This window comes from Lytechinus variegatus, chromosome 3 (assembly GCF_018143015.1).
Source record: "Lytechinus variegatus isolate NC3 chromosome 3, Lvar_3.0, whole genome shotgun sequence".
NCBI classification, from domain to species: Eukaryota; Metazoa; Echinodermata; class Echinoidea; order Temnopleuroida; family Toxopneustidae; genus Lytechinus; species Lytechinus variegatus.
In genome coordinates this window covers 63,989,127-64,001,940 of record NC_054742.1, presented here as the reverse complement: position 1 = coordinate 64,001,940, position 12,814 = coordinate 63,989,127, and the positions used below count along the sequence as shown (strand labels likewise).

Here is a 12,814-nt window from a genome sequence, read left to right as displayed (position 1 = left end):
CAAAATATTGCAAAACTTTAAACTTCAATAACTTTATCATTTGTTATCCGATTTTTATGAAATTTTCGGCATTTTGCTAAGTGAATTCTTCTCTAGGTATTAAGATACCAGTGGATTAGTCTTCGGACTTTGAAACAGAGGGTCGTGGGTTCGAATCCCAGCCATGGCGTAATTTCCTTCAGCAAGAAATTTATCCACATTGTGCTGCACTCGACCCAGGTGAGGTGAATGGGTACCCGGTAGGATTTTTCCTTGAACGCTTTAGCGCCTATTAATATGGCGGCTCAGCTACAGCCGGGGTAATGATACCAATTATCAAAGCGCAGTAGAGTTATATGCACATAGTAACTGCGCTATATAAATGGACCTATTATTATTATTATATAAATATTTTCAGCCCGGACCGTCTCTTTAAAGGTCAAGTCCACCCCAGCAAAATGTTGATTTGAATATACATGTATAGAGAAAAATCAAACTAGCATAACACTGAAAATTTCATCAAATTCGGATGTAAAATAAAAAAAAGTTATGGCATTTTAAAATTTCGCTTATTTTTCATTAAACAGTGATATGCTCAACTCAGTGACACGCAAATGAGTCAGTCGATGATGTCCATTACTCACTATTTCTTTTGTTTTTTATTGTTTGAATTATACAATATTTCATTTTTTACAGATTTGACCATATAGGGACCGAATTGACTGAATCATAGTATTATTAAAGCAATTAATGCTAATATCACATGTTCAGGGAGGAATTGATCACTGTTTCACTTGACAATGAGGAGAAAATTAGAATTTTTCATATTTCATACAATAAAATACAAAAGAAATAGTGAGTGGATGACGTCATCATGCAGTATCCTCATTTGCATACCAACCAGGATGTGCATTTAACTGTTTTGTGAAATTAAGCGAAACTTTCAAATGTCATAACTTTCTTATTGTACATCCAATTTTGATGAAATTTCAGTGTTATGCTTGTTAGATTTTTCTCCTTTTATCAAATCAATTATTGTTAGGAAGAACTTGTCCTTTAAGGGTACATTTTAAGTACATGGAAAATATTTGTTAAGGGTGCTTTCGAAACCCCATGGCCGGTCACGCGTGGTATATTCCACTTGTCAATGTAAGCTCAGTGCCCCCCCCCGTACGGGATGACGAGATTATTTTCTTGGGCATTATTCTAAAAACGTTCTTATCTCATCATCATCTGGTACGGGACGAAGGCGCAAGCCTGTAACTCCCAGTCGCTTCTTGTAGGATTGCTCACTGAAAACTACTACTTCATGAGCTTGCGTGAGGAGTCATGGAAGCTCAAAGTAAATATTTTGCCAAAATATATCAATATTTCTTTTAAATTTGTCTGTTGTTGGCATTTGTATTAGGTTTTCAGGAAGACTATTCCAGTCATTGATTACACTTCTACTGAAAACTTATTTCTCACGTCCTGTTTGCTATGGGATTTCAATAATTTCCTGGAGTGGCCTCTTGTAGAGTTACTATACCAGACTTGGAGAAGAAATGGTCTGGAGAAATGTTGACCTAACCATGCATAATCTGGTGGACCATTATCATATCTCCTCTCCTCCTTCTATAATATTTTCTTATCAAGAATCTACGTCACGATCTCAAATTTGTATTCTGAAAACGTTCTTATCTTCTATCTTTTATTTTATCTCAAGGAGATAAGATCCCTAAGATAAGAACAAAGATAAGAATACCACCCTGAATATCTCGGTGGCCGTGGCTGTAATATTATGTGCAAAATATTGACGCCCTCTATCGATACGATAGATCAAAATCGCGAGATTTCTTTGGCTGGATGTTGTTCTGCTGTTCTAATTAGGCTAAGACTAGTCTAACTCTAAGATTAGCCGGTAAAGATGAGTCATCAACTTTATAGAAACACTGCCCTTGGAAACAGCTTGCAAGAAAGCCTAGATGAATTAATTCAGGTTAGTACATGTTGTGATACGTCTTTGTCGGCAGAATACCCGGACAAAATAAGTTGAGCACGGGCATGTACATGCCTGGCATTGTCATGTTGAATTTGGTACTATGTCTATGATAGAAAAAAATATGTCTGTGTGCCTCTTGATCTTGACTGTGAGTGTGACACAGTGAGACGATTATTTCTGAAATATAACGTGAAGCTCTGGGGGGCGTTTCATGAAAGGACTTGTCGGACGTTTTATCCGACAGTTACCATAGGAACAGTGCCTCTCAGCCAATCAAAATCATGGAAAGATGTCAGATCTGACAACTTGTCAGATGAAAATATTGATGAAACACTCCCCTGGAATTCAATGTGAATCACTCATTCAATGAACAAGGTTATGAATATGATATATTAACCTTGTTAACAATTGTTGTCTCACCTGTAACAGTGCAAAGCAGAGTGAGACTATAGCCTATAGGCGCCGCTTTTCTGACGGCGGCGGCGGCGGCGTCAACATCAAATCTTAAGACTTAACCGAAGGTTAAGTTTTTTTAAATGACGAAGGTCAAATGTCATTTAGGGTCAATGAACTTAGACCACGGAAGAATCAATATCAAAATCTTTACCGAAGATTAAGTTTTTGAACTGTCATCAAAATAAAAATATATATTAGAACTAGTTCATGAAACTAGGACATATTAGTCAAATATTACTGAACAACCTGTATCTGTATAATTACCATCATAACTTTGAAAGGTTATGGATCTGATTCATGAAACTTGGACATATAAGAGTAATCAAGTATCACTGAACATCTTGTGAATTTCAGGTCACATGAGTGACATGACCAAGGCCAAAGGTCAATGAACTTTGGCCATATTGGGGTATTTGTTGAATAACCATCATAACCTTGAAAGTGTATGGATCTAGTTTATAAAACTTGGGCATAAGAGTAATCATTTAAGGTCATTGAACTTTGGCCAAAGTTTATAGATATAGTTTCTAAAATGTGGATATATGGGTTATCAAGTATCACTGACAGTCTTAAATCGCATGATCAAGGTAAAATGTCATTTAGTGTCAATGAATGTAGTATTATATCATTATATGAAGTCATACATTGTAGGTCATCTAAGGTCATTGAACTTTGGCCAAAGTTTATAGATATAGTTTCTAAAATGTGGATATATGGGTTATCAAGTATCACTGACAAGTCTTAGGTCGCATGATCAAGGTAAAATGTCATTTAGTGACAATGAACGTAGTATTATATCATTATATGAATGGTGTTTTTTGTGAATAATTATAGTAATTTTCAAAGTCAGCACTGCTGCTATATTGAAGCACGCGATGCAGGTGAGACTGCCAGAGGCGGTGCAATGGTTCTCTGTTACTACTCCCTGTAAATAATGGTGATATAAAGTTGGCAATGTTTGGCTTATTCTCTCTTGTTCTTAGGGACAAATGCTTGATTTTTTTTACACTGTCAGTTTCCATAGAGCCATTCATCATGTAACTTGGCTTTAAAGTAAATTAGATTCTTTGAAGTATTTTTTCTAAATTTAAAATAGAGATTGAAAATTTTCTTGACATTTTACTCAGCGTTCTCGCCAGAAAAAAAATTCACCCATGTCGGGGACTTGTACTGCCACTCCTGGGGGGTGGGTGCGGGAGGGGGTTCACCCCTCCCTCGCGGAGCGCGGAAGCAACGGCCTTTTCATCAAATAGAGACGCTAAGGAAGCCCCATTGTGGCGTATTTTTAAGCCCACATAAATGCTAGGCCTGGGAGTAAACATCGATTGATCGAATGTTTTGATTGGCATGCCGCCAATCACCAATCGATTAGCAAAATTTACACTAATCGAATGTTCGGCAGATCCCGATTATGACATTGGGAGAACTCGAATACCCAAGTAATAATAACAAAATGACAAGAAAACAATGATGACACTTTATACAGGTTTGAAAATTATGTTACCGAGATAATTTTTCAAAAATAATGATTGTTTTACATTCACAGTCACACACCAACATGAAAGCGCTCCTAATTTTTTTTAATCCCACCCACCTTGCCCTCGATACACAAAATGAGTTCATTGTCTGCGTACACAAAACAATAAGAAAACACACAACCAAGCTCACTTGAGCTGATTGGACCTTCGGATAGCCAATGAAACTTTTGGGGAAACAAAGAAGAAGGCACGTGGTTCCCTTATCAGGAGAGGTCATGACTTCAGAAATAAATTGACCCCTCCCCCATCTGTGTGTGTGTGTGAGGGAGAGAGAAAGATAAGGGTGGGAGCCGGAGAATTCCTTTCATGTTTCAAAACAATAATGCAACCTTTTTTCTATCCCCCTCACACAATGAAAACTACATTCCAACATGCACCCGTCTTCACCGGTACTTTCTCGACTAGTCTCCAAAAATAGACCCAGTGATACATGTAGGTTCAAATGATAAAAAATCGTAATTTTAAAAGGTATTTCAAATTAAATATTTTGCAAAATATTTTTTTGAAATACATGTGTAGAATCGTGGGCAGTGCCACAAGTGGGGGCGGGGACATGGTGTGGGCAAGGGATGAAATTGTTCAAGAAATGCTCCACCTGGGGTCAGTCTCAAAGAATAGTTCATGAATGAGTTGTTTACATCTTTGGGCTTTGGACTCGGCTGATCTGGGCTGATTCATTCATATGCAGGGGTGTGGCACTTGGAGGGATGCATGCATAATACCAGAGTACCAGCATGGATTTAGGAAGGATTTTCATTGGAACAATAAACTGAAAGTTTTAATCTCATTTCATGTAGTTTCTTTTGATATAAATATCATGGAGAAGGGGAAAAAGGTCCTACTTTCATTTATTCTAAACATGTGACTTTGATGGAGATTTCTTCATGGGGGGGTCACCATAAAGTAGGTCAACTATTGTGACTTAAAAGACCTGATTCCCGACGAACAATCAAATCATTCGATTATTTTTTCAGGAAATAATTGAATGGTAAAAATGACAATCGTCCCAGGCCTAACATCCATGCACCATAGCGGTCACGCACAGTTCTCAAACTCCTTTGCTATTCGTTCATTGTGTGCAGAGAGGGCGGGATAAAATGACAAACACAGTACAACTCCTTTGCTATTCGTTCATTGTGTGTATAGAGGGCGGGATAAATGACAAACACAGTACAAGTACATGTTCCTTGTATATACAATGCATTTATTCCAAGTTCCACTCCCATCATATCAGTAAGCGCAGCTACCGGTAGGTCATGGAGCATAGCCGGTGTGATGTGCGGGGCAGACGGGGGAATAGGCAACGGAACGACCGTACCGTGCCGTCATATGCCCGCAATAGCAGCCGCGAGCTAGCTGGGCGCCTTGCCACTTTCCTAGCCGTAGTAGGCCTGTAAGTGGTCTTAAGTTGGTGGGACTTCGGCGCAACCCGATAAATGAAGTTGATATCACTAAGATGAGTTCATGGAGTGTATTATTTTTTCTGAATATTTCCATTTAATTTTTCCACGCATGTCGCTGAAATTTTACGCATGGTTCCACTTGGTCTCCATTTCCGCACGCATGGTGTTTGAACCATGCGTATTATACACTGGCGAGAACGCTGATTTTAATTTCCACGAATAGAGGCGTAGACAAAAAAGCTCAAAATGTAAGTTTTCAGCGTTCTGGTTAATCTAAAAATCATCCCCAAGTTACTAATGAAAAATAAACTGCAACTGTAAGGAAATTAGTATTTTTGGTTACAAAAGTGATGTTTTAATGAACTATTTAAGTGTGTGCTGTGTACTGTATTTGGCATACCATAGATCTACATTAGATTCCCCACAGGCAGGGTGGTTGCAGTGAACTAGTGATGTGAATCTCTGTAAAAAAAATACTGAAGTCTGGATACTAATGCGGGGTTGAAAAATTATGTTTAGAATCAAAAATAAATGAAGTTCTAAATCAAACTCAATCATCAAACTGAAGAGGGAAATAAGTGAAACTGAGATGCAAAATGAATTGAACAGAACCTGAAGAACTTTTGTGGTACACTGCTATATTTGCTGGGCTTCCTTGCCTCAGTTAAACTCATACAAAATTAGCATATATTTAAATTAAATTACACAAAATCAACCAGTGGAAATAAAGAGAATGGAGAAGCCAACTGAAAGTGGAAAAGTCTAATTCATAAAAATAACCAGTAAAAGATAGAGGATGGAGATGAATAAGATGTTGGGATGATTACATAATAAGAATGTTGAACAAAAGAACCAGATGTGGGAATGTAATGAATGAACACATCTGAATAGGAAAGGAATGACAGTAGAATTTAAACAAAGCTGAACTAAATACCAAAGCTTGAACTATAAATAAATTAACTATAAAGGAAATCAAATGTAAAAATAACAGTCCTAAACTAAGACATCACCATGATCACAGATCTTCATCTTGGTCGCATTGCCAAGGCAATATGCAATAGATTTTGGAGGACATAGTTATCTGAATTATTCAAATACTCATATTCCCTCCACCCTCTCTCACCCGATGCGTTTATGCCCAGGAGGGCCCTGCATCGTATACATCCAGATCCAGAATACTGGTATTCATAATTGATTGATTTATTCATTCAATGTTCCTCAAACTTTCTTTGATCTGTTTTTTTTTCTCTTTTTTTTCTATGAATCCAACTTGTTTCAAGGTGTCATTCTCATTCTCTAAGAATTATGCTGCTGTCACAATAGGAGCAGTGTAGCTCAGTTGGCTAGGGTGACTGTTTCGGAGAAGGTCGTAGATCTCAAGTGGGAAGTATGTGTTTGAGACTTCTAGTTCATAGCTATCGATGTTAGCGCTGTCGCATTTATGGCAGTGCCATACAACATCCGATTTCTCAAGATGAGACATCTCTTGCGAGATGATACTCTCACATGACTTATGGTGCCAGACTGAACAGTTAGAGCAGCATACCGCGATCTGCGACCAAGTAACTGGCCTCTCACATACTCCACACGGAAACACATTGTACACTCTTGGGCCAGGGTTGGACTGGATGTCCCCACTCAGTATCAGCAACAGAGCCACTCACACAACATGCGAGGTTAGTAATACTAACCTCGCACAACGCATGTGGTTTCATAGTGGACTTTGACGTTTTCATTCATCACACGAATGTGAGGGAATAAAAAACGCCAAACGTTTCAGTATTTCTCCACTAATGATTTCTTTTTAATAGTTTTAGTTTAAAAAAAAAAAATGAATTGGAAATTATTTATAAAACTGTTTTTATCGCTTACCTCCAAGTCTCAACCAGGATACTCCGTTCGATCCGTCCTTAATACTGCGGTGGAAAGTACGCAAACAACAATCGAAAAGCAATTTTTCGTATCGAACATTCTCAATTCAAGTCGTCAGCGCGTAATAGGAAATTGTACCAAAAATCAACAGGTTGCATCTCATGTATATACTTATTGGTAAAGTACGCCATCTTTTGACAAGATGATGATGAAAGTGGATTGAACGAGCAAGAAAATAATGCTGATCGCCTAGAATGCAGCTAGCTTGCAACACCGTAAACAAAGGTACGGTAGGCAGTTAAGAACCAAGTTTGAAAGGACACTCGTAAAATTATGTCACTCTCGTGATGAATATTCATTAGATCCTGGTCGTGCATGTTCAATACAAACTCTCTGCATGCATGCACTCGGTGTGTATTGAACACGCACGACCACGATCTAATGAATATTCATCGGCGAGAGTGACATAATTTTACGAGTATCCTTTCAAACTTGGTTCTTAAGTGCCTACCGGCTTGGTGAATAATATCGCGCGCCCTCTTTAGGCAAAAGTTGATATCAACGCTGATCAAGAGGCATCTACGTGAAGATCACGAAAAATGCTCTTATTTTATTAAAACAAACAACAAAGAGAACCAAAGAACCATATGGTTCGGTAAGTGTTATAGAATAATTATAATTCATAGCTATGATGTAAAGTCATAGTTATTTTAGTAAAAATGGTGTGAAAGATTCGCGTGCACCAGGTGCATATGAATCCTTCACACACGAGACGATTTGAAACCATGAGTGCAACAGAGCTAGAAATCTCAGCTTTCTATGTGGATGGGTGACCTTCCATGTTCTTGACACTCTATCATACTGGTGGAACTGTAAGACACCAAATTTGTTCTTGATTTGCACCACATGATCATTCAAAATTGACAGGCAGATGCTTGACAAAGTAGGATGTTTCTCATACACACAACTACAAGTTACATAGATGCAGGCAACAAGGGCCAAAAGTGAAGAAGGATGTTTGAATGCCCGATGGTACTAGCTTGACATTTGCCTATCCTATTATCAGTCATGTACATACTGGTACTGTGTTACTCACTTACTGATGCAAGGGTAACTCATGCTAGCCGCCATCTTGGATTTCAGTGGTCAGGGGGAGGCAACAGCTCAACCCCCCAAAAAAGGACTTAAAATTCCATATTCATGCTCAACTTACGTTCCATGAGAAAATGCAAACATTCAAGTGACAAATGTGTGTTTGGTAGTGCATAGTGAGTTTATGTGCCTTTATTAGTGTATAGTGACTGACATACACAGTTTTTTTTTCAAAGTGTGGAATTGCGCAATACCTTTCCAATTGTTTGTTGTTGTTATTTTTGTGAAGGCTTGCATGCCTCTGGACAACATCATTGAATTTAACTTCTGTGAACCCTGGCTCATCCAGGACCAGTGTAAATTTCCTCTTTCCTTTTCTGTCATTTTAAGAATCTTATTTGTATTTGATTCGTCAAATCATAGTTTTGTACATTTCTTTTTACCCAGAAGTTAGAGTTTATTTTTGCACAATTAAGTGAACTTAATCCTATTATAATTAAAAATCACCAATTGTTAGGAATGTTCAAATGCGTTCAGTAAGGAAATATGATTATTTTGGTCTGATGGAGACTACAAAAATGATTGAAATGACGTACACGAGAATGAATAAAAAAATAAAATGTTTCCTATTCAAGGTTACCTTACACTTAATATATCTGGGTGCATGTTTGGATTCCTCATACATTCCCATTCAGAAAGTTGTAGGCCCTACTTTTATTGTCATAGGGATTTTTTTTGTGAGATTAGGACTTTTATTATTCAAAAGAGGATGCGAAACCAAAAATCACCATGTATAGCAAAAGAATGCAACCTCATATATGATGATTACTATGCATCATGATTATTTTACATGTAGACCAGGTTCATTACATACTGCTCTTTCTAAAGCCAGGCTGACACTTGCGCGACTTTTGGCCACGATTTTGTCGTGGCAAGTCGTGCCATTTTGGGTCACGAACTGGGAGGCTCCCGCACTGTTTATGACTTGTTCACGCATAGTTCACGACAAGTTCACGAATGCATGCCCGTCAGTGTCCACATTGACACGAACCGGCACAACGAGTTCACACATAGTTTACGCACTTCCCGCTTTGGCATGACGAGTTTGCGCAATTCGGACGGTGTCGTGCTGAAGCAGCTGAACTATTCATGAGCACGACGTGAGCTGTTCGTGAACTATTCGTGGCAGTTTGTTACAGTCGTGGCATGGCGCGCACTGCCACGCATCCTCCCGCATCGTCACGACGAGTTCACGAACAGTTTGCGCATAGTTCACAACCCGGTCACTAAATTTTGTCTTGACCAAAATTTTGAACATTTCAAAATTCTTGTCCCGACATGGCACGCAGTCACAACGTGTTTACGCACGCTTCATGCCAGTTCACGACTAGTTTGCGCACTGGCATGACTTGAGTCGTGCCAATGCGTGACACAAAATCGTGCAAGTGTCAGGCTGGCTTTACCGCTCTTCTCATATATCTCTTCTGTTCTTTCCATACAGGCAAGACTTATTACACCACAGCTTGCTCTGACAGTACTTCTCAAGTTTGACCGTGCCATCAATGATGCTCTGGCTAATAGGCTAAAAAACAAGATCAGTTTCAAGGTAATTCAGATCAATTTATTTTAATAGGATATTGTTACATAATGTAGCATATTCATATTTTATACTGAATTTTTTAAACAACTAGGTTATTCTTAAAATCCTGGAAGCGTGAAAGTGGAATATCTGACATAACAATAACAACAACAATCTTAATAATAATGATAATATTTAATAATAGAACAGTTCTTTTACTGGTATAGTGCATTATACCTTTCAAATGTCTCAATGCATGTTAAGAAAATGAAGGGAGGAAAGATGAGGGAAAACTGATGGTAATGCTACGATATTATAGGTTAAGTAAACATGTTTTCAATGCAGAAGAATTAGCACAATGGGTTCTAGGTACTGAAATTTTGTTTTTCTAACAAGGAATGCCTGGATATGTATCTTACTGGAGGTCGAGACTCGAGAGCCATGTATTTCATATGGAATCCCACATGCAACTCATTACTTATCCTCACATAAGACAATAGGTCAGATGCTTAAAAAGTAGCAATTGATTAGACCGCTAGTCTTTTGCTTGGCTTTTGCTTGATTTTTTATGCATAAAAATGAGCAAGCAAATGCTTTTGCTAGTAAGTTCAAGAAATCGCTTACTGATTGCTAGCATTTCCTTGACAATTGAGCTATTGCTAAAAAATGTATGCATAAAGCGAACATTTTGCTTGTGCGTTAAAGCGCTAAATAAGGTTTTTTCAAGCTCCGTCAGAGCAGCGTGAGCATTTGCTTGATCAGGAAGTTCGGATATTATATTCATGTTTATGCACCTGAGAGAGAATTGGAGGTGTACAGTAGCCTACATGTACATGTTTTCTTCCTAGTAAGTGCAATCCAAATGTCAAATATATAAGATTATCTAAAAGAAACAAGTTAGTTTGACCCCTTGTCTTAGGAAAAGATGTTATATGAAAGAAGCAGTAATTTGCGGTGCCACACCTTTGCACTCGAGTCCTGCCTTTTCAATGAGTCGTGTTCGCACCAGCGTGATGTCGCTATTGTTCAAACCGCTAGCAATTGCTTTTTGAAGGCAAGAAAAGGGTTCAAGCACTAGCAAAGGGTTATGCATATGAAATAAAGCAATTGATGAAGCATGATCTTTTGCTTGGCTAGCTGTTGCTTGTGCTTGAAGCAATTTCTTGCTAGCAATTGTTACTTTTTATGTATCTGACCCAATATCTACAATGTATGAATTTGCGTTGTATATTTGTTTCGTTACTGCAGGGTCATCTGAATACATACAGATTCTGTGACAATGTGTGGACATTTGTTCTCAACGACGTGGATTTCCGTAATGGTGATTTTGTGACAGTTGACAAAGTCAAGATTGTGGCTGTGGACGGCAAGATATCGGCGGCAGCGGGACAAGACTGACATCCAATGAAACTATGAATTATCTTAAAGAGACTATTAAGCAGGCATCTATTTCTTGGAAAAATTGATGGCTGGCTAGGCTGTTGGAGGACCTAATGACTGGCAAATCCTGGCAATACACGAAGCTTGAATCTGTCTATCCTGTTATGAACTTGAATCTTAAAAAGTGAGAGAATGTTAAGATTCTTCTAGATTTTAAAAGACTTTAATGTCTGACTCTTTTTTATTAATTCTTATGTTGAGTCAGTACAATGTAAGTCTAGAGCCTATGTTAAGAAGCTGCAACTATTACAAAACCCTCCACCTCTTTGAATACTATTAACCTTGTCAAAACTTGATTTCTCAAATCAACATTAATTTCTGTAAATATAGTGTATGCATCACTTTTCATATGATGTTTATTGAATTAGTTCAAATTAAATCAAGTTTGTGTTGTTTATGCTGGCTAAGCTTCTAATGTGGGGCGCGATAGTTCAGTCGGTAGAACAGGGGTTTCGGATTCTGGTTACCCGGGTTTAATTTCCACTTGGTGCGCTAGTGCCCTTTGGTTAGGCATTAATCCTCATTACCAGGTCCCTCGGAGAAGACCTTAAACTGTCGGTCCTCTGGTCACTTGCATAGCATTCATGCTTTCTTAACAATCAGGTAAAAAAAATCACCATTTAACATCTGCCATGTCAGTATGAGTAAAAGTCAAATGATATTTTGCAATCCATTCAGATCTGACTACCTGCCAAATTCTTTTCTTCTCTTAGCTGTCGTACCTAGTGACCCAAAAATAGGATGGAAGGTGTTTTACTGTGCAGTCTGACAAACAGCAAAATAATGAACATACAATGTTTACTCTGGCTTGTGTTCAGTGTAAAAACACACATAAAACATGAAAACTCTGCAAAGATGTGATATGCTTACAATTGATATACATCTGTTTTGGTGCATGTATATTGTTGGGTAGATGTGCCTGTTGCACTTTCCGCTTGTATGATTAATACATGTATATTGTTTGGAAATCCTGATATTTTTCTTGTACAAAATTGTATATCTGTTGAAAAAAAATTATGAACCGTGAAAATTAATGTAATTTTGAGTTAATTTATTTAAGTGACTGCGATCACACGACAGTCAGTAACATGTATCAGTGACAATTGCTATTTATCTCTTAAAAGAATAGGCTTCAATGAAAGTTGATGTGATTCAATGCGATCGCTTGTACGATCAGATGAAACCAATCCAACTGGTCGCACTTGCTGTACGATCTTATGCGAGTGAATCAATTGTTTTAATCGTGTTTGGATTTTGAACATGCTCAAAGTTCAGATGCAACCAGTCACAACCATAGGCGGCGGAGCAGAGGATTATCTTTTGTGTTTAGGGGGGACGCAACAATACCCGTCCCCCTCAAACACAAAAGATAATTCTCTGCTCCGCCACCAATGGTCACAACCACCTCGTGTTCATGCGATCACCTACGATGACTGCGAGTGCTTGCGAGACACCAAGCAATTGATCGTGCAAT

The 12,814-nt window shown here is 38.2% G+C and overlaps 1 protein-coding gene across 1 annotated transcript; it reads left to right on the top strand.

Moving 5' to 3' along the window:
- Positions 1-1,836: 1,836 nt before the first annotated feature.
- On the top strand, positions 1,837-12,337 carry LOC121411641 (transcription initiation factor IIA subunit 2-like). The gene is made up of 3 exons (XM_041604457.1): positions 1,837-1,957; positions 9,823-9,927; positions 11,149-12,337. The coding sequence occupies exons 1-3, from the start codon at positions 1,886-1,888 to the stop codon at positions 11,296-11,298; spliced, it is 327 nt and encodes a 108-aa protein (XP_041460391.1). The 5' UTR covers positions 1,837-1,885; the 3' UTR covers positions 11,299-12,337.
- The last annotated feature ends 477 nt before the right edge of the window (positions 12,338-12,814 follow it).